Below are 21,116 nucleotides of genomic sequence, written 5' to 3'. Positions count from 1 at the left end.
GAAGTCCCTCCATCTCCACTTTTAGCCCCTGCATTCTCACTGACTCCTGGGAGTGAAGTCCAGTCTCACTCTCTCTGCACATCTAACCTCCATCGTTGCAGCCAACTCAGTGAAGTCCTCAAGTCCTTCACTGAAGTTTAGGATCCCATAGAGGCTCAGAGGCATTATAAAGCAAAAGGAAAAAATAGGTGAAATGACAAAGCTTGGTGAGGGACAGGTTCTAAGTATTTTAAAGGATGGATGCAAGATAAAGAGATGGGGCGGGGGGGTGGGGGTGTGTGGAATTCCAAAGCTTAGGGTCTAGGCACACATTTATCAAGGATGAAAGCTAGGAAACCAGTAGAACACTGGAATAATCAAGACCAAAACCTCCCCCAGTTTTGGTACCATTCTTGTAAACGGCACCTGAAGTTCTTCAACTTTTGATATAAAATGGAGATCAGAATTATGCATGGTACTTCATGCACGATTGAACCAATGTCCTATTTAAGCTTAACAATTTCACTGGTAATGTTGTTCCTCTCTTTAAACTTGTCTTGGTTGCTTTAATGACCTTTATAAGTTATTAACTGATTTATGAATTTGTGCCTCTCAATCCCTCCATTCCCCTACATTGTATTCCATATGGCCTCATTCTTCCTCCCAAAATTCACCTCTCATTCATAGGCTAATTATAAACCAATTCTGCAAGTTTATCAATGCCTTCTACAATTTGTTGCAGTATTACTCAGTGTAGAGTCTACTTTCCACTATCACTTTTCCAAAATTATATAGTAATTGCCAGAACGCTTTCATGCATTATGTAATTTTCGGGTTGGCAGACTGCAACTATTGGAGGGCCGCAAGGATCAGTGCTTGGGTCTTAGTTATTTACCATCTATATCAATGATTTAGAGGGGGGGGGGGGGGGGGGAGAAACAAATGCAATATATATCCAAATTTGCTGAAGACACAAAGTTAACTGGGGAAGTAAGTGATGAGGGGGACACAAAGAGGCATCAAAAAGATTTAGACAATTGATAGATGAGCAGAATGTGGGAAATGAATGTTACGCAGTGGAATTTAAGTGTGCCTGTACATTAATCACAAAGTTCACTTGAGTAGAACAAATATTAGGATAGCAAATGGCATGCTGGTATTTATTGCAAGCAAGTTGGTGTAAAGGGTAAGAGTCTTGCCACAAATTGGGCTTTGGTGAGAATACACCAACTGTACAGGTTTAGTTTTCTTACTCAAGGGCATATTTGCCTTAAAGGAGTGCAGCAAAGTTTCACTCAATTGATTCCTGGGGTATTGGAGAGATCCAGAGAGGAGGACCTGAGTAGAACAGACCTATATTCACCATAGTTTAGAAGAATAAGAGTTATTGCATCACAACATGTAAAATCTTAAGAGGTTTGGCAAGATGGATGCTCAGAGGCAGTTCCCCCAGCCTGGCGAGTCTAGAACTAGAAGAGCATGGACTCGGTTTAGGGGCTGACTATATAGGGTCAAGGGGGAAGAGAAAATATCTTGACTCATGGTTGTAAATCTTTTAAATTTTCTCCCCAGAGGGCTGGGGATGCTTAGCTAACTATATTCAAGACAGATTGATAGATTTTTTTGCACATTAAGGGAATCAAGGGGTGTGGGGGGAGGGCAGTTTGGTGGATCAGCTAAGATCTTATTGAATGGTGCAACAGGTTTGATGGGACTGCTCATCCCATCAAACCTTCTAGAATTCTTTATTCCATCTTAAATTGACTCTTGATAAAATATTGATGGAACAATAGATCAATAAAAGTTATATTAGGGACAAGAGTCAATTCTCATTCAGAACCTCATGTTTCTATATTGAAAATTCTAAATTTCAAAATATCATTCTGAACATTTAATGTCTGCAATGATACTTATATACAAAACAGTTGAATGATTTTTCCATTCATACACCTAATGACAGCTGCAACATTATAGGGTGATTAGAATTTCTAATGAAAAAAATGTGGTATTATTAAGGACTGAACTTTTTCACTGGATTCCTGCTGCATGGAAATGTACGGGAAGATAGTGGTATTGTCACTCGACTACTAATCCAGAGACCCAGGTCCGAATCCCACCATAGATGGTGAAATTTGAGTCCAATAAAAATCTGGAATTAAAAGGTCAAATGACGACCATGAAACTATTATCGATTGTCGTAAAAACTGTTCTGGTTCCACTAATGTCCTTTAGGGAAGGAAATCAGCCATTCTTACCAGTCTGGCCTACACGCGACTCCAGACCCACAGCAATGTGACTCTTCACTGAGCTCCAAAATGCTCCTTGAGTTTGTGTTGGACTTCACTGGAGCATTGCAGCAGGCCAAGAATGGATTTGTAGGCATGAGATCACGAAGCTGAGTCGAAATGCCAGGCAACAGGTAGGTTGGGATCATGTTTGCGGAATGAGTAGATGTGTTCTGCAAATTGGTCAGTCTCCCCAATATACAGACAACCACATGGAGTAGTGAATACAGTAGACCAAATTGAAAGGAGTGCAAGTGAAATGTTGCCTCACATGAAAGGAGTGTTTGGGGCCTTGAGGGGGCCGGGGGTGAAATGAAGGAGTGGACCAGGTGTCATGGAGGTAGCAGCCCATGCAGAATGCTGACCGGGAGGGGTGATGTGTGTTCCACGGTGCAGTCATGCTGGAGTTGACAGAAATGGTGGAGAATGATCTTCTGAATGCTAAGGCTAGTAGGGTGAAAAGTGAGGAAGAGGTCAGCATGGTGGCACAGTGGTTAGCACTGCTGCCTCAGCACCAGGGACCCAGGTTCAATTCCAGCCATGAGCATCTTGTGGAGTCTGCAAGTTCTCCCCGTGTTTGTGCAGATTTCCTCCAGGTGTTCTGGTTTCCTCCCAAAGATGTGCAGGTTAAGTGGATTTGCCATGGTTAATGCACCGCGAAATGGCACCGATAAATAATTGATGTGATGTGGAAAAAAAGAGAGTTGTGGGGGTGGGCATAACTGGAGCCCATGCAGGTACCCATGGCCACACCTTTATTTGTAGGAAGTGAGACAAGTTAAAGGAGAAATTGTTGAGTGACAGAGCAAGTTTCAGCCATTCATGCTTCCTGTCTCATGACCTACATATCTTTTTGCAATCTCTCCTAGCTCCCACCAATCATTGACCTTGTATTTTGTTTCAGCTGCTCCACCCCTTCACAGTATAGAATTCAACACTTTTCCCTCTTTCGCTCTGAACAGTCATATGGACTTGAAAAGTTAACTCTATTTTCTCTCTCCATAAATGCTGCCAGACCTGCTGAGATTTTTTTTCACTATTTTCTGTTTTTGATGCAAATGAAGAGTCCTTCTTGGCTGCTAAAGCTAAGCAATAGTATTTGCAAAAGTGCAGATTACTTCAAAGTCACCTAAGAATGTATATTGAAACTTGCCGAAGTGTTCACATCAGATGTATTTGACAACATATTTAACTGAACATTTGTACATTGGGACACCACTAAACTTGATTGATGAGACTATGTTATAGGTGAGTCACTTTTACAACAAGGTCTTGAAAGCTCCAAGCCAGTAGGAAGAACATAATGAAGGCAATCAAATCAAAAGCGATTACATTATCTTTTCTGGTTACAGAAATGTTAATATACATAGACAACAAATAATCAGGCATCATGATAATTCAGAATTCTCTACCCCAGATAACAGTGGAGGTTGAGTTGAACATATTCAAGGCCAAGTTAGATGGTTATGGGGGTGGAGGGCAGAAGGCTACAAAAATCAGCTATGGTTTTCTGGAACAGGCTTAAAATAAGCCAAATGGCCTATCCCTACCCCCATTAATGCCTGCTCCTATTTCCTAGAGTATCATAAGAACATAAGAACTAGAAGTAGGAGTAGGCCATCTGGCCCCTCAAGCCTGCTCCACCATTCAATAAGATCATGGCTGATCTTTTCATGGACTCAGCTCCACTCCGCTCACCATAGCCCTTTAATTGCTTTACTGTTCAAAAATGTATCTATCCTTGCCCTAAAAACATTCAATGAGGTAGCCTCAACTGCTTCACTGGGCAGGGAATTCCACAGATTCACAACCCTTTGTGAAAAAGTTCCTCCTCAACTCAGTCCTAAATCTGCTTCCCCTTATTTTGAGGCCATGCCCCCAAGTTCTAGTTTCACCTGCCAGTGGAAACAACTTCCCTGCTTCTATCTTATCTATTCCCTTCATAATCTTATATGTTTCTATAAGATCTCCCCTCATTCTTCTGAGTTCCAATGAGTATAGCCCCAGTCTACTCAGTCTATCCTCATAAGCCAACCCCCTCAACTCCGGAATCAACCTAGTGAATCTCCTCTGCACCCCCTCCAGTGCCAATATATCCTCTCAAGTAAGGAGACCAAAACTGTACACAGTACTCCAGGTGTGGCCTCACCAGAATCTTATACAGCTGCAACATAACCTCGCTGTTTTTAAACTCCATCCCTCTAGCAATGAAGGACAAAATTCCATTTGCCTTCTTAATTACCTGCTGCATCTGCAAACCAACTCCTTGAGATTCTTGCACAAGGACACCCAGGTCCCTCTGCACAGCAGCGTGCTGCAATTTTTTAACCATTTAAGTAGTCCATTTTGCTGTTATTCCTACCAAACTGGATGACCTCACATTTACCAACATTGTACTCCATCTGCCAGACTCTCACCCACTCACTTAAATCATATCCCTTTGCAGACTTTCAGCGTCCTCTGCACACTTTGCTTAGTGTCATCTGCGAATTGATCAAAGAATCATACAGTGCAGGAAGCTGCCATTTGGCCCATTGAGTCTGCACCGACCACAATCCCACCCTCGCCCTATCCCCATAACCCCATACATTTACCCTAGCTAGTCCCCCTGATACTAAGGGGCAATTTAGCATGACCAATCCACCTAACCGCACATCTTTGGACTGTGGGAGGAAACCAGAGCGCCTGGAGGAAACCCATGCAGACACAGGGAGAACGTGCAAATTCCACACAGACACTGACCCAAGCCGGGAACCTAATCCAGGTCATAGAGTCAGAGGTTTACAGCATGGAAACAGGCCCTTCGGCCCAACTTGTCAATACCGACCTTTTTTAAAATCCTGAAGCTAGTCCCAATTGCCCGCATTTGGCCCATATCCCTCTATACCCATCTTACCCATGTAACTGTCTAAATGCTTTTTAAAAGGCAAAATTGTACCCACCTCTGCTACTACCTCTGGCAGCTTGTTCCAGACACTCACCACCATGTGTGTGAAACAATTGCTCCTCTGGACACTTCTGTATCTCTCCCCTCTCACCTTAAGACCATAAGACCATAAGACATAGGAGCGGAAGTAAGGCCATTCGGCCCATCGAGTCCACTCCACCATTCAATCATGGTTGATTTCAACTCCATTTACCCGCTCTCTCCCCATAGCCCTTAATTCCTTGAGAAATCAAGAATTTATCAATTTCTGTCTTGAAGACGCTCAACGTCTCGGCCTCCACAGCCCTCTGTGGCAATGAATTCCACAGACCCACCACTCTCTGGCTGAAGAAATTTCTCCTCATCTCTGTTCTAAAGTGACTCCCTTTTATTCTAAGGCTGTGCCCCCGTGTCCTAGTCTCCCCTGTTAATGGAAACAACTTCCCTACGTCCATCCTATCTAAGCCGTTCATTATCTTGTAAGTTTCTATCAGATCTCCCCTCAACCTCCTAAACTCCAATGAATATAATCCCACGATCCTCAGACGTTCATCGTATGTCAGGCCTACCATTCCTGGGATCATCCGTGTGAATCTCCGCTGGACCCGCTCCAGTGCCAGTATGTCCTTCCTGAGGTGTGGGGCCCAAAATTGCTCACAGTACTTCAAATGAGGCCTAACCAGTGCTTTATAAAGCCTCAGAAGTACATCCCTGCTTTTGTATTCCAAGCCTCTTGAGATAAATGACAACATTACATTTGCTTTCTTAATTACGGACTCAACCTGCAAGTTTACCTTTAGAGAATCCTGGACTAGGACTCCCAAGTCCCTTTGCACTTTAGCATTATGAATTTTGTCACCGTTTAGAAAATAGTCCATGCCTCTATTCTTTTTTCCAAAGTGTACGACCTCGCACTTGCCCACGTTGAATTTCATCAGCCACTTCTTGGACCACTCTCCTAAACTGTCTAAATCTTTCTGCAGCCTCCCCACCTCCTCAATACTACCTGCCCCTCCACCTATCTTTGTATCATCGGCAAACTTGGCCAGAATGCTCCCAGTCCCGTCATCTAGATCGTTAATATATAAAGAGAACAGCTGTGGCCCCAACACTGAACCCTGCGGGACACCACTTGTCACCGGTTGCCATTCTGAGAAAGAACCTTTTATCCCAACTCTCTGCCTTCTGTCTGACAGCCAATCGTCAATCCATGTTAGTACCTTGCCTCGAATACCATGGGCCCTTATTTTACTCAGCAGTCTCCCGTGAGGCACCTTGTCAAAGGCCTTTTGGAAGTCAAGATAGATAACATCCATTGGCTCTCCTTGGTCTAACCTATTTGTTATCTCTTCAAAGAACTCTAACAGGTTTGTCAGAGTTAAACCGATGCTCTCCAGTTTTAGACTCTCCTACCTTTGGGAAAAGATATTGACTATCTAGCTGATCTGTGCCCCTCATTATTTTATAGACTTGTATAAGATCACCCCTCAGCCTTCTACGCTTCAGAGAAAAGTCCCAGTCTATTCAGCCTGTCCTTATAATTCAAACCATCAAGTCCCGGTAGCATCCTAGTAAATCTCTTCTGCACTCTTTCTAGTTTAATAATATCCTTTCTATAATAGGGTGACCAGAACTGTACATAGTATTCCAAGTGTGGCCTTACCAATGTCTGGTACAACTTCAACAAGATGTCCCAACTCCTGTATTCAATGTTTTGACCAATGAAACCAAGCATGTTGAATGCCTTCTTCATCACTCTGTCCATCTGTGACTCCACTTTCAAGGACCTATGAACCTGTACCCCTAGATCTCTGTTCTGCAACTCTCCCCAACACCCTACCATTAACTGAGTAAGTCCTGCCCTGGTTCAATCTACCAAAATGCATCACCTCACATTTATCAAAATTAAACTCCATTTGCCATTCGTCAGCCCACTGACCCAATTGATCAAGATCCCATTACAATCAGAGATAACCTTCACTGTTCGCTATGCCACCAATCTTGGCGTCATCTGCAAACTTACTAACCATGCCTCCTATATTCTCATCCAAATCATTAATATAAATGACAAATAACAGTCGACCCAACACTGATCCCCGAGGCACACCACTGGTCACAGGCCTCCAGTTTGAAAAACATCCCTCTACAACCACCCTCTGGCTTCTGTCATCAAGCCAATTTTGTATCCATTTAGCTACCTCACTCTGATCCCTGGCGCTGTGAGGAGCAGTGCTAACCACTGTGCTGTGATGTTATGTTGTCTGTAGTTTGGCCACAGATCACTGTTCTCCTCTGATAGTAACTTGCGAAATACTCTTGTTAACCCATGCAGAGTACAGGAATGAGGGGGAGAATCTGGTGAACTGGTGCGACAACAATAATCTCTCCCTCAATGTCAACAAAACCAAGGAGATTGCCATTGACTTCAGAAAGCGTAAAGGAGAACATGCCCCTGTCTACATCAACGGGGACGAAATAAAAAGGGACGAGAGCTTCAAGTTTTTAGATGTCCAGATCACCAACAACCTGTCCTGGTCCCCCCATGCCGACACTATAGTTAAGAAAGCCCACCAATGCCTCTACTTTCTCAGAAGGCTAAGAAAATTTGGCATGTCTGCTCCAACTCTCTAACTTTTACAGATACACCATAGAAAGCATTCTTTCTGGTTGTATCACAGCTTGGTATGGCTCCTGCTCTGCCCAAGACCGCAAGAAACTCCAAAAAGGTCATAAATATAGCCCAATTCATCATGCAAACCAGCCTCCCATCCATTGTCTATACTTCCCACTGCCTCAGCAAAACAAATAATAATCGAAAAACCGTGGGCTGCATGGTGGCACAGTGGTTAACACTGCTGTCTCAAAGCAATAGGGACCCAGGTTCAATTCCAGCCTTGGGCGATTGTCTATGGAGTTTACATATTCTCCCCGTGTCTGTGTGGGTTTCCACCAGGTGCTCCAGTTTCCTCCCACATTCCAAAGCTGCGCAGGTTAGGTTGATTAGCCATGCTAAATTACCCCTTAGTGTCAAGGGGACTAGCAAGGTAAATACATGGGGTTGAGTTAGGGCCTAGATGAGAATTTTGTTGGTGCAAGTTTGATGGACTAAATGGCCTCCTTCTGCACTGTAGCGATTCTATGATTCGGAACCAGCCAATGTTCTGGAATACGTCCATAACGTCCTTGGAGTGGCGATCACCAGCAGATTGCCACTCCAGTTGGACTTACCTTCATTGAAATTCCTAAGTTCCCATCTCACCCAACCTTTTCCCTCAGGCTGGGTGAGACAGGAGCAGCAGAGCACACCACCAGCTTCACTGGCACAGAGCAACTGGAGCGCAAAGAAAGACACACCCACTTTACAGCCCTAGTGCTTTTTTCCCTTTGAACTCTTCCAGAGTAATTGTCAGGGTAAAACTGGCAGAACCATCTGAAGTTAGCAATTTAAATTGCTTTGTCAGATGTTTCCCAGCCCAGTGCAATTGTCCAGGGAAAGTTAGCCCTTCTGGACCTTTGCCAGGTAAACCCTTATGTGGTAACATCCTAGAGGGATTTGCCAGCACCTCACTGGGATAATCCCTAAATGCAACTGAGAGGAACCAGGAACATATGGGTCATTGAAACGATAAATTTAGATCAATTTTTTGGGTCCATGATGGACCCATGTTGTACTGAATTCTGTGCTATAGTGGACACCCATTTACATCAAAACTGGGAGGGGAAATAATCAGCAGAGTTCTAAAAGTAGGAACACAGCAGAAATGTTCAACGTAGAACTAGAGAGGTTTACAGTACGAGATAAAGTCATTAAGCTCATCATTTGAATGCCAACTCTTTACTTGAACAATTCAAAACTAATCTGACTATTTTAGAATGAAAGAAACATTAAAAATGTTTCCCAGTTTAAATAAAAATTGGGATATCACTGGCAAAGAAACAATCCATCTGAAAATGCATCCTTAATTAACAACCAATAGCTGAAGATCACTAATCCTAATCATGAAAAGCAGCATTGGTAGCTCTGGCTTGCAAGACAAATTTAATGCACCATGTAGTACGTGGAAAAAGTCCATCAGTGATTGGAAATAAGAGGAGGCTGCAACGAACAAGGCAACAAGTTGGTGTCAGAAGTTCCAATTCAGATAACAGACTTTGAGAAGTGCGTCATTGATACCATATTTATAAAATGCCTTGAACATAATGAAATGAGGAGCATTATAAAAGAAAGTACAACACCAAGCCACAAAAGAAGATTTTAGGTTAGATGATCAAAGGCTTGGTCAAAAAGGTAGGCTTGTAGTACCTTAAAGGAAGAACGGACATTAGACAGGCTGAGAGGTGCAGGAAGGAAATCCCACAGCCTGGGGCCGAGGCATGGACACCAATGGTGGTGAAATAATTGGGAATGCACAGAGGGCCAGAATCAAAAAAGGGGGCAGCTGAGATTTAAAAACAAGGAAGAGAATTTTTAAAATCAAGACATCGCTTGACTAGGAGTAAGTGTAGGTCATTGAGCACTGGGGTGATATGGCAATGAGACTGGGCAAGTGTGTTAAGACACAGGCAAAGTTTTGGATGACCTCAGGTTTACACAAGTGGAATGCACAAGACCAGGCAGGAGTGGACTGAAATAGCTGAGTCGAGAGGTAACAGGCATGGATGAGGATTTCAGCAGATAAGCGGAGACATAAGCTGGGACAAAGGTGGGTGATGTTATGATGATGAAACTAGATGGACTTAGAAATAGGAAGTCAGAAGAATACAGAATTTAAGGCAAATTATTGAGAGGAGGCCAATCTAGTTTTCAGTTTGGTAGTTTAGGCAGGCTCAGCAATTACAGATGTAATGGGGCTGTATTGGGGTCATCATTGTCCTTCAGTCAAGTGGGGCGGGCGGGGGGGGGGGGGGGGGGGGTGGAAAAAAAGGACAGAGCGATCCATTGCAGAGGGGTATACAAAGAACAAACAACAATACAGCACAGGAACAGGCCCTTCGGCCCTCCAAGCCCGCGCCGCTCCCTGGTCCAAACTAGACCATTCTTTTGTATCCCTCCATTCCCACTCTGTTCATATGGCTGTCTAGATAAATCTTAAACGTTCCCAGTGTGTCCGCCTCCACCACCTTGCCTGGCAGCGCATTCCAGGCCCCCACCACCCTCTGTGTAAAATATGTCCTTCTGATATCTGTGTTAAACCTCCCCCCCTTCACCTTGAACCTATGACCCCTCGTGAACGTCACCACCGACCTGGGGAAAAGCTTTGCACCGTTCACCCTATCTATGCCTTTCATAATTTTATACACCTCTATTAAGTCTCCCCTCATCCTCCGTCTTTCCAGGGAGAACAACCCCAGTTTACCCAATCTCTCCTCATAACTAAGCCCCTCCATACCAGGTAACATCCTGGTAAACCTCCTCTGTACTCTCTCCAAAGCCTCCACGTCCTTCTGGTAGTGTGGCGACCAGAACTGGACGCAGTATTCCAGATGCGGCCGAACCAACGTTCTATACATCTGCAACATCAGACCCCAACTTTTATACTCTATGCCCCGTCCTATAAAGGCAAGCATGCCATATGCCTTCACCGCCTTCTCCACCTGTGACGTCACTTTCAAGGATCTGTGGACTTGCACACCCAGGTCCCTCTGCGTATCTACACCCTTTATGGTTCTGCCATTTATCATATAGCTCCTCCCTACATTATTTCTACCAAAATGCATCACTTCGCATTTATCAGGATTGAACTCCATCTGCCATTCCTTTGCCCAAATTTCCAGCCTATCTATATCCTTCTGACAATGCTCCTCACTATCTGCAAGTCCTGCCAATTTTGTGTCGTCCGCAAACTTACTGATCACCCCAGTTACATCATGAGGGTCAACAAAAGACATTTCAGGAGAAATTCAAATGACAATGCTACTTGCCTGCACTGCTCCACATGGTAGCACGTTGCATGTTCTAATCACATAAGCTTCTTCCTGAATTTCTTGCGAATATTTTATATCTTTGTGGCCTAACTTTGGACTCTCCACCCCATTTCATAGAATCCCTACAGTGCAAGAGGCCATTTGGCCCCTCAAGTCTGCACCAATCACAATCCCACCCAAGCCTGATCCCCATTTACCCTAGCTAACTCCCCTGATGCTAAGGGGCAATTTAGAATGGCCAATCACCCTAACCAGCACATCATTTGACTATGGGAGGAAACTGGAGCACCCGGAGGAAACCCACGCAGACATGGGGAGAATGTGCAAACTCCACACAGACAGTAACCCAAGCTCGGAATTGAACCCGGGTCCCTGGCACTGAGGCAGCAGTGCTAACCACTGTGCCACCGTGCTGCCCTTATTTCAGCATTCCTTTCCTTTAGCATAACTTTCAGCATTCAAACTATTAAGTGATCTAGTATTTTTCCCATGAAAACATTATCCATTCTTTGTTTTAAGATTCTAAACATAACATTGAAATCTTTGCAGCAAAAAAATTCTCTATTGAAAAACGCAACGGCACTTCTGACTGAATGGTCAAACAGCTTGAGGATTTACCTTCAGATCCAGAAGCTGATAGATCAGGAGAAATGAAGCAAGGACTGCAGGAAAACAAACCATTCATTCATATTGTGCAACACCATCCCTTATGCACCAAGTACATAGTTCGTACATAGAACTAGCTCTCTTTTCAAAGATGCAATCAATCAATCCAGGCCAAACTTGTGGCAGCACAAAGTAATGCATACCAAAGTGCTCTGATTCCTCCATCTCCATTGTGACCAAAGTCACTCAGCTCCCATCAAATACTCAATTCAGACAATTATTTCTGTATCAGTACCCTCGAGGTTGAAGCACTCGAATTTAAAAGTATTTTTAGAAATCTTTATTTAAGGTTGTATAGACAATGCGTTGAGCACATGAAGGTAGTCAGAAAATATTCAACAGAAATGTCACCATAACAAGACAGCTTTTCACTGCTCAACATCCAACAAATATTCCAGGCGAGTCAAGATCAATCTGCTGCTGGCTCTCCGCAACTGCACTTGAGGCATGTAAACTAAAATCTTTTGGTTTGTAAAAACATTCTTCTCTTGATCACATTTACCTCAAACAGCAATGTCCATGTTCTTCATCTGTGCCATTTAGTAGAGCTCCAGTGAGTACCTTGGTGATTAAGGCCAATCTGCACCCAGAAGATTCCACTGCAAACAGAACAGGATACTGCAGACGATGAGCTGCTGGCATGGGAGTTCTTCTCCTTGTTGGTTCTCTTTGCCTCTGATTTGCACTTGCTTTTGGAGATGACATAATTTAATGGTTGCACCAGGAACAGCTACCTTGCACAAACTTCTCGCAGGCAACCAAGTTAATATAAAACTCTTCTGAAATCTTCAGTGCCCTTGTAGTACTTCTTTTAACCACCATGCATCTCAGAGTCAAGCTTACCACAGAAGATCTGCTTTGGTATGCAAGTATCAGGTATGCTGGCTACATGACCAGCCAAACTCAGTTGTAATTGTGTCAACATGGTATGGATATTGGCAGCTCAGGTGAGCACCTCAAGTGTTTGGTATTACATCCTATAAATGTGAGGTGATTCATTTTGGTAGGACAAATTTAAATGTGGATTACAGGGTCAAAGGTAGGGTTCTGAAGACTGTGGAGGAACAGAGAGATCTTGGGGTCCATATCCACAGATCTCTAAAGGTTGCCACTCAAGTGGATAAAGCTGTGAAGAAGGCCTATAGTGTGTTAGCTTTTATTAACAGGGGGTTGGAGTTTAAGAGCCATGGGGTTATGCTGCAACTGTACAGGACCTTGGTGAGACCACATTTGGAATATTGTGTGCAGTTCTGGTCACCTCACTATAAGAAGGATGTGGAAGCGCTGGAAAGAGTGCAGAGGAGATTTACCAGGATGCTGCCTGGTTTGGAGGGTAGGTCATATGAGGAAAGGTTGAGGGAGCTAGGGCTGTTCTCTCTGGAGCGGAGGAGGCTGAGGGGAGACTTAATAGAGGTGTATAAATTGATGAAGGGGATAGATAGAGTGAACGTTCAAAGACTACTTCCTCGGGTGGATGGAGCTATTACAAGGGGGCATAACTATAGGGTTCGTGGTGGGAGATACAGGACGGATATCAGAGGTAGGTTCTTTACGCAGAGAGTGGTTGGGGTGTGGAATGGACTGCCTGCAGTGATAGTGGAGTCAGACACTTTAGAAACATTTAAGCGGTTATTGGATAGGCACATGGAGCACACCAGGATGATAGGGAGTGGGATAGCTTGATCTTGGTTTCAGATAAAGCTCGGCACAACATCGTGGGCCGAAGGGCCTGTTCTGTGCTGTACTGTTCTATGTTCTATCCTGCATCTGATCTTCAGAAGTTTCCAAAGCATCTCAAAAGTGGAGTGAATTGAGCACTTTAGAATCGTCTCAAGAACAGCTTCTTCCCTGCTGCCATCAGACTTTGGAACTGACCTACCTTATATTAAGTTGATCTTTCTCTGCACCCTAGCTATGACTATAATACTACATTATACACCCTCTCCTTTCCTCCTCCCCTATGTACTCTATGAACTGTATGCTTTGTCTGTATAGCACACAAGAAACAATACTTGTCACTGTATCTCAATATATGTGACAATAATAAACCAAATCAAAATCATGACGCTATCCAAGTCTCTCATGTAGAGAGAAGTGAGCAGGATTATTGCTCTATGTATTCAGTTAGATAAACTTACTCCTCTTCATTCTCAAACTGATGTTTGAAGTCTTCCAAAGACTACACTTGCTTTGATAATTCATCAATATAGACAGTTAGAGAGAGAGTACAAGAGAGCAACAAGTGAACTTATCCACTACTGACAGGTCCGCGTCATAGTCTGGAACATTAGGCTCAAGATGGGGCTTTTCCTGGAGCAGTCTGCAACATTTCAATTTTGAGTTGGAAAGCTGTTGCCATAGAAGCCCATGCAGCATTGCAAGTCCAGAGTGGAGGCCAACATAGAATTTAGCCTCAACTTCAACAGGATTGGTCAGGGTAGAGCCATACACACCTGTTGCCAGTTTAAGCACCATTAAGCAAACAATAACATCCTTTGGAAGGCAAATCAACTTACTGACGAGATGGTTCATGACAACAAAGCCTTTACCACCTTCACAGTTCTTTTCCACCTTCACACAGTTCTTTTCCACAGGCACTGCAAAATAATGTATAACCTGCACTGATTTCCTCATGCAGGCCCTCAGGTAGAGAGCAGCAATCTGAATGTTGCAGCTTGCCAGCTCTCCTCAGGTCTGCCAGCTGTGGCATTGTTCATGGATGAACATGTTCTATGCACCAATGGCGATCAGCATCACCTTTATCTTTGAGATTGACTTACGACCACATTGATGGGATCCCTACCAACTACAGCCTGGGAGACAAAAGTAGAGCGCATGAAACAATAAAGTATTAGATGGGGGTCAGACTAATAGGAATACAATAATGCCAAAATTAGTTTTATAGTTGCATGTGTAAATCCATATGGTAATAAGGTTGGTGCTGCAAGTATGAACAGGTGCATGGGAAAGTGTTGTGCCAATAAGAGACCTGGAAAGGGAGGGAATAGGTACTAAACATTTCTGCATACAAAGTTTTCTATCAGACTGAAAAGTAGCAAATATAACCACTATTCAAGAAACATAGAAATTAGAAGCAGGAGTAGACCAGTCAGCCCTTCGAGCCTGCTCCACCATTCATTTTGGTATGGCTGATCATCAAATTCAATATCCTGATCCCCCCCCCCACCGATTTCCCCCCTCTCCCCAAGTCAGGCCCCAAGAGCTATATCTAATTTCTTCTTGAAATCAGACAAATTTGGTCTCAACTACAATCTGTGATAGTGAACTCTACACATTCACCACCCTCTAGGTGAAGAAATTTCTTCTTACCTCAGTTCTAAAAAGTTTACCCCTTATCCTCAAACTATGACCCCTAGTTCTGGAATACCTCCACCATTGGGAACATTCTTTCTGAATCAACCCTGTGTGATGTTAGTGTACCTTTAAGTTTTTTTAAAAAACATGATTTCTGCAGCTCACAGCTTCAGTGGTGTCATTGTTGCCAGCTTGACTGGAAATGTCCTTTTATCACTACTCAAGTGGCTTAAATTAAGCCTTAGCATTCATGTCGAGAAGGCTAGAATACAAGAGCAGGGATGTACTTCTGAAACTGTATAAGGCTCTGGTCAGACCCCATATGGAGTATTGTGAGCAGTTTTGGACCCCGTATCGAAGGAAGGACATGGAAAGGGTCCAGAGGAGGATCACAAGAATGAAGTGCTTGTCGTATGAGGAACGGTCGAGGACTCTGGGTCTGTACTTGGAGTTTAGAAGGATGAAGGTTATTGAAACTTACAGGATACTGCTAGGCCTGAATTGAGTGGACATGGAGAGGATGTTTCCACCAGTTGAAAAAACTAGAACCAGAGGGCACAACCTCAGAATAAAAAGGACGATCCTTTAAAACAGAGATGAGGGGAAATTTCTTCAGCCAGAGTGGTGAATCTGTGCTGCAGAAGGCTGCGGAGGCAAGGTCATTGAGTGTCTTTAAGACAGATAAAGATAGGTTCTTGATTAATAAACGGGATCAGAGGTTATGGGAGAATTGGGATGAGGAAAATATCAGCCATGATTGAATGGCAGAACAGGCTTGATGGGCCGAGTGGCCTAATTCTGCTCCTATGGTCTTAAATGGGGTTGTGTTTACTCTGGGATTAGCTTTAGAATACTGCATTGTTAGGAGGAAGGTAGTGTGTTTTTGGACAGATTTTTTTCATCTTCAGTTTGAAGCTGCAGGTTTGAGTTTGAGTTTTAGAAGGGACAGCAAGCTAAAAAGTATTTTCCCTCTCTCCTTGTTGTTTTGAAAATTCTGGTTAGCTGAAAACAAAATTTTGTTTTCTTGAAGGGCGAAAACGTGCTGTTGTTGGAGACTGAACCAGAATCTGGTGCTTTGGGAAGCTGCCTTGTCTTCAAACTGTTCAGAGTGAATCCAGAGAACTGCAGACTTCAACCAAAGGACTCCATTTCCATTATCACGTCAGCAGTAGACTTCGTTGTATTGAACCTGTTTAAAGGGTTTGCCTATAGCAAAGGTCTTGGTTGGATTGGAACACATTAGGTTTCTTTAAGGGTTATAGATTGTAGTGTTATTTTGTTTGTCTGTAATTGATAAAAGTTCTTACTAATTTTTTTACTATACATGTTAACTATGTTCTTAAATAAAATGTTTGATAAAAGCTCTCTATTGGGTCTTTTGAATCACACCTGAAGTGGAACATATCATGCTTATCCTAGCCAAATTCACGATGCAGAATGAGAGATTCAGGCGGGCTTCATAAAACACTTTGGAGTTTCTAACCTGAACCATAACACCCGTCTAACCCGGTTTAGAATTTTGTAAGTTTCTATGAGATCCCCTCTCACTCTTCTAAACTCCAATGAATATAACTCTAACCGACTTAGTCTCTCCTCATATGACAGACCTGCCATCCCAGGAATCAGCCTGGTAAACCTTCGCTGTACTCCCTCTATAGCAAGGACATCCTTCCTCAGATAAGGACATCAAAAACACAATACTCTGGTGTGGCCTCACTAACGCCCTACACAATTACAGCAAAACATCCCTATCCCTATACTGAAATCCTCGCATTATCAAGGCCAACATACCATTTGCCTTCTTTACTGCCTGCTGTAACCGGGTGCTTACTTTCAGTGATTGATGCACGAGGGCACCAAGGTCTCACTGAGTATCTTCCTCTCTCAATTTACACAGTTTTGGGCTCTCCCACCAGAAGGGTGGGAAACGAAACTATAAGCCAGTTAACTTGACATCTGTCATGAGGAGATGTTAGAATCAATTATTGAAGAGCTGATGGGCACTCAAGGTAATTGGGAAGAGTCAGCATGGTTTTGTGAAAGGAAACCATGTTTAACCAAAGTATTGTAGTTTCTTGAAGGAGTAACATAGAATCCCGAAAGTGCAGAAGGAGGCCATTCGACCCATCGAGTCTGCACAGACAATCCCACCCAGGCTCTATCCCTGCAACTCCACATATTTACCCCGCGAATGCCTCAAACCTACGCATCCTGGGACACTGAGGGGCAAGTTTGCATGGCCAATCAACCTAATCTGCACATCTTTGGACTGTGGGAGAAAACCAGAGCACCTGGAGGAAACATTGTGCCATCCAACAGGTGCTGTGGATAAAGGGGAGCCCATAAAACATGCTTGGATTTCCAGAAGACATTTGATAAGGTGCCACAGTAAAGGTTATTGCAGAAAATAAAAGTTCATCTTGTAGGGGGTAATAAATTAGCATCAATAGATTAGTTGGCTGTCAGAAAACAGTATGCATTAATGGGTTTGTTCTGATCAGCAGCATGTGACAAGTTTAGCCCTGATGTGGAGATGCCGGCGTTGGACTGGGGTAAACACAGTAACAGTTTTAACAACACCAGGTTAAAGTCCAACAGGTTTATTTGGGAGCAAATACCAAATAAACCTGTTGGACTTTAACCTGGTGTTGTTAAAACTGTCACAAGTTTAGCCCCTCAGGGGTCTATGCTGGAACCTCAACATTTTACATCAGTGACTGAGGCAAGGGTAGCGACGGCATGGTGGTAAATTTGCAGATGGCACAAAGTAGGAAAGTATGTTACGAAGAGGACAATGAAACTGGAGACCGAGACAAATAGGGCGAGCAAGTGGGCAAAAATCTGGCAAATGGAGTATGATGTGGGCAATTGAGAAGTTGTTCACTTTTGCAGGAAGAGAAAAGAGCAAAGTGTTACTTAAATGGAGATTGACTGCAAAATGCCACGGAGCAGAGGGATCTAGGTGCTCTCGTACACAAGTCACAAAAAGTTAGTATGCAGGTACAACAAATAATTAGGGCAAATAGAATACTAACCTTTATAACAAAAGAACTTGATGTAATGCTTTAACTGAACATAGCATTAGTGAGACCACATTTCTAATACTGTGCACAGTTTTGGTCTCCTTGTTTAAGGATGGATGTAAATGTGTTTAAGGTGGTTGACGAGATTGATACTTGTAATGAGTGGGCTGTCTTATGACGAAAGATTGAGCAGGCTGGGCTCGTTTCCATTGGAGGCTAGAAGAGTGAGGGGTGACGTGAAGTATACAAGATCCTGAGTGGTATTGACAAGGCAGACATGGAAAGGATGTTTCCTCTTGTGGGTGAGTTCAGAACTAGGGAGCACTTTTAAAATTAGGTTGTAGTTATGGGACAGTGATGAGGAAAATTTCTGAGGGTTGTGCTACTTTGGAAATCTCACTCAGGTGGTGGAGCCAGAGTATTTTTTAATTATTTGTATTGTAAAGTATTTGAATATATTTTAAGGCGGAGGTAGATAGATTCTGGTTAGGCAAGAGTCATTGGGTGTGGATGAGAATGTGGAATTGGTAAAAACAGATTAGCCATTATGTTATTGAATGGTGGAGCAGGCTGAAGGGCCCGAATTATTTCTGATCTTACCTTGTATACTCGTATGTGTTCAGGACAAATAAGGAAAGAGGGGAAGGGTAACAATATTGAGTGGAGACGGAGGAAGAGCATCATGGAAGAATCAAGAAAAGTATCTATTTGGTTAAAGTTTTTTTAAAAATAAATTATACTAGTGGGAGAAGATTCAGGCCACCAAATTGTGGTAAAGATAGAGAGAAGCAAATATAAAAGGAAATTCAAAGATGAGATGCAGATACTGTACAATAATTAGAATGGGGGTCTTCAATTATTTTAATATTAGACTGCAATGGTGAATAGTGCAAAGGACAGAGAGGGGATGAGTTTCTGACATGTATTCAGGAAAATGTTCCTACATCAGTACATTTCCAGCCTAATGAATGAAACATTGCTGGATCTGGGAATGAAGTGGCTCAAGTCTATTAAGTTTCAGTGGGAGAATATTTAAGACTCAGTGATCATAGAAAAGGTATAGGTTAATTCTGGAAAAGGACAAGGCGCAATGGACAGTAATACAAACACAAGCCAATTTCAGGGATGCAAACAGATCTGGCCCAGGTAAACTGGAATCAGATAAAACTGCGACCGAATAATAGGGTTGCCTTTAAAAAGATCATTTGGATCCAATCAAGGTATGTTCCCAAAACTGGCAAAGTAGGAGAAGCAAAGCCAAAGCTCCCCATATGAAAAGAGGAAGAGAGCAAGGTAAAGCAGAAAAAGGGACAGGTGTTCAGCTTATTTTGCATGTGAGAAAAAGCCTGAATATGGAAAGTTCAGGAAGTGAAAAAGAAAATCAGAGATAGGGCTACATCAAGAGATTGACAACTAACATGAAGGGGAGTTCAAAGATAGTTTCTGTAATAAAACCAATGGAGTTAGGTGCTTATGTATAGGCTTAACTTGAAACAACTATCTGCAGCAGACAAGAAATCAACATCTCGCAGGAGGCATTACGGAAAATCCAGCTGACCTTTCCTTCCACAACAATTCGCTTTGGTAGAAAAAATAGAAATGCAGAATATTTCTTAAAATGGAGAGGGGTTGGAAATGCAGGTGTCCAAAGGGACCAGCAGTGTTCTTGTTCATGATTCACTAAAGTTCATCCTGTTCATTGTGGATAGACAGCAAATTCCAGAATTTTTTTTCCCTATGCATGGGTTACGGGCATTGCTGGATGGGCCAGAGTCTATTGCCATCCCTAACTGCCCTCGAGAAGGGGGTGGTGAACTGCCTTCTTGAACTGCTGCAGTCCATGCATTGTATGACCACCCACAGTGTTGTAGGAAGGGAGTTGCAGGTTTTTGAATGGTCAGTGGTTTAAATATTAGATCAGTGAAATGTATTTGAGTATTGAGATGTATATGGTACCATTTTTGGAAGGAATAGAATACAAGCACAGAAAGCAACTCCTATTCCATTAACACATCACTATTACAAGATTTAAAAAACAAACAAAATAATTTCTTGCAACAAAATAAAGCAGATCTTAATAATGACTAGAATGTACATGTATCGTCCAATGGTTAGAATTCAACTGTTGAGATGATACAGTTAGTGCTCACTCATGGAGAAAGGAGAATCAAGATACACAGCCCCCAGCTTCATAACTGAGATGCAGAGACTCCAGATAACATACAGAATTCCCAGTAACAGTATTGTAACACTTGCAGGGGACTGCTCAGCTGGGAAACACATGGAATCGAGTGGAACTTCACTCTGCCCAACAACTTCACTCATCTTAAAATTTCAATAGTGATACCAGATAGTGTAAAGCAAGCTTTCCAACTTGATATTGTGCATTTCCTATTAATGTTGCCCCTGAATGCCAGTCACTATTTATGTGCCAAATCAAGTACTTACTATTCTTTGCCTCTCCCTCCTTTTCCAGCGCATGTGTGCATTGGCTGCTGCCATGGCCTCAATGACAAACGTTGTAGTCATATAACTGTAGGGGGAAAAAAATGTCAGGGTCAAAGCAAATTGGCTGCAGTTCATATTCTAAACAAGCCACCAGACTAGAGCTTAACCGCCTGAACAAATTACCCAAAACTAAACACTTATTTCTCAGTAATTCATCCAATAATTCCTACCAGTCAATTAGAAACTATATTGGTAGCTCCTCAATTAGACTCAGGCTAAAGGATGGAAAATTGTAGACAAAAATCAAACGCTGCTTGCAAGCTGGAGTAGATCAATTGTTCTTTGAGGAATTCGTCTAAACTCAAATACTGCTGACAGTTTACCTCATATACAAAATATAGATAATTCAAAGGCTTTCACAGAACCCTGATTGGATTTCAAAATGGGCGCGTTCAATCATTTACTGGACATTTTATGACCAAGCACCGTGTGCAGTTAAAATGATGATGATAGCAGATTCAAGCTGTAGAGAATATGTAGTTATGGTCC

At 42.8% G+C, this 21,116-nt stretch overlaps 1 protein-coding gene across 4 annotated transcripts in view; it reads right to left on the bottom strand.

Annotated features, from left to right (window-relative positions):
• The window catches only part of slc38a12 (solute carrier family 38 member 12), a 248,473-nt gene that overhangs the window by 195,012 nt on the left and 32,345 nt on the right, over positions 1-21,116 (bottom strand). For all 4 annotated transcript variants that reach the window (XM_078225459.1, XM_078225461.1, XM_078225462.1 and 1 more), the window contains one exon: positions 20,568-20,652. In XM_078225459.1, coding sequence (XP_078081585.1) covers positions 20,568-20,652 — 85 coding nt within the window. The remainder of the gene's footprint in view (positions 1-20,567; positions 20,653-21,116) is intronic.

This window comes from Mustelus asterias, chromosome 12 (assembly GCF_964213995.1).
Source record: "Mustelus asterias chromosome 12, sMusAst1.hap1.1, whole genome shotgun sequence".
Classification (NCBI taxonomy): Eukaryota; Metazoa; Chordata; class Chondrichthyes; order Carcharhiniformes; family Triakidae; genus Mustelus; species Mustelus asterias.
The sequence above is the reverse complement of the archived record's forward strand: the minus strand, read 5'-3'. Positions and strand labels throughout refer to the sequence as shown.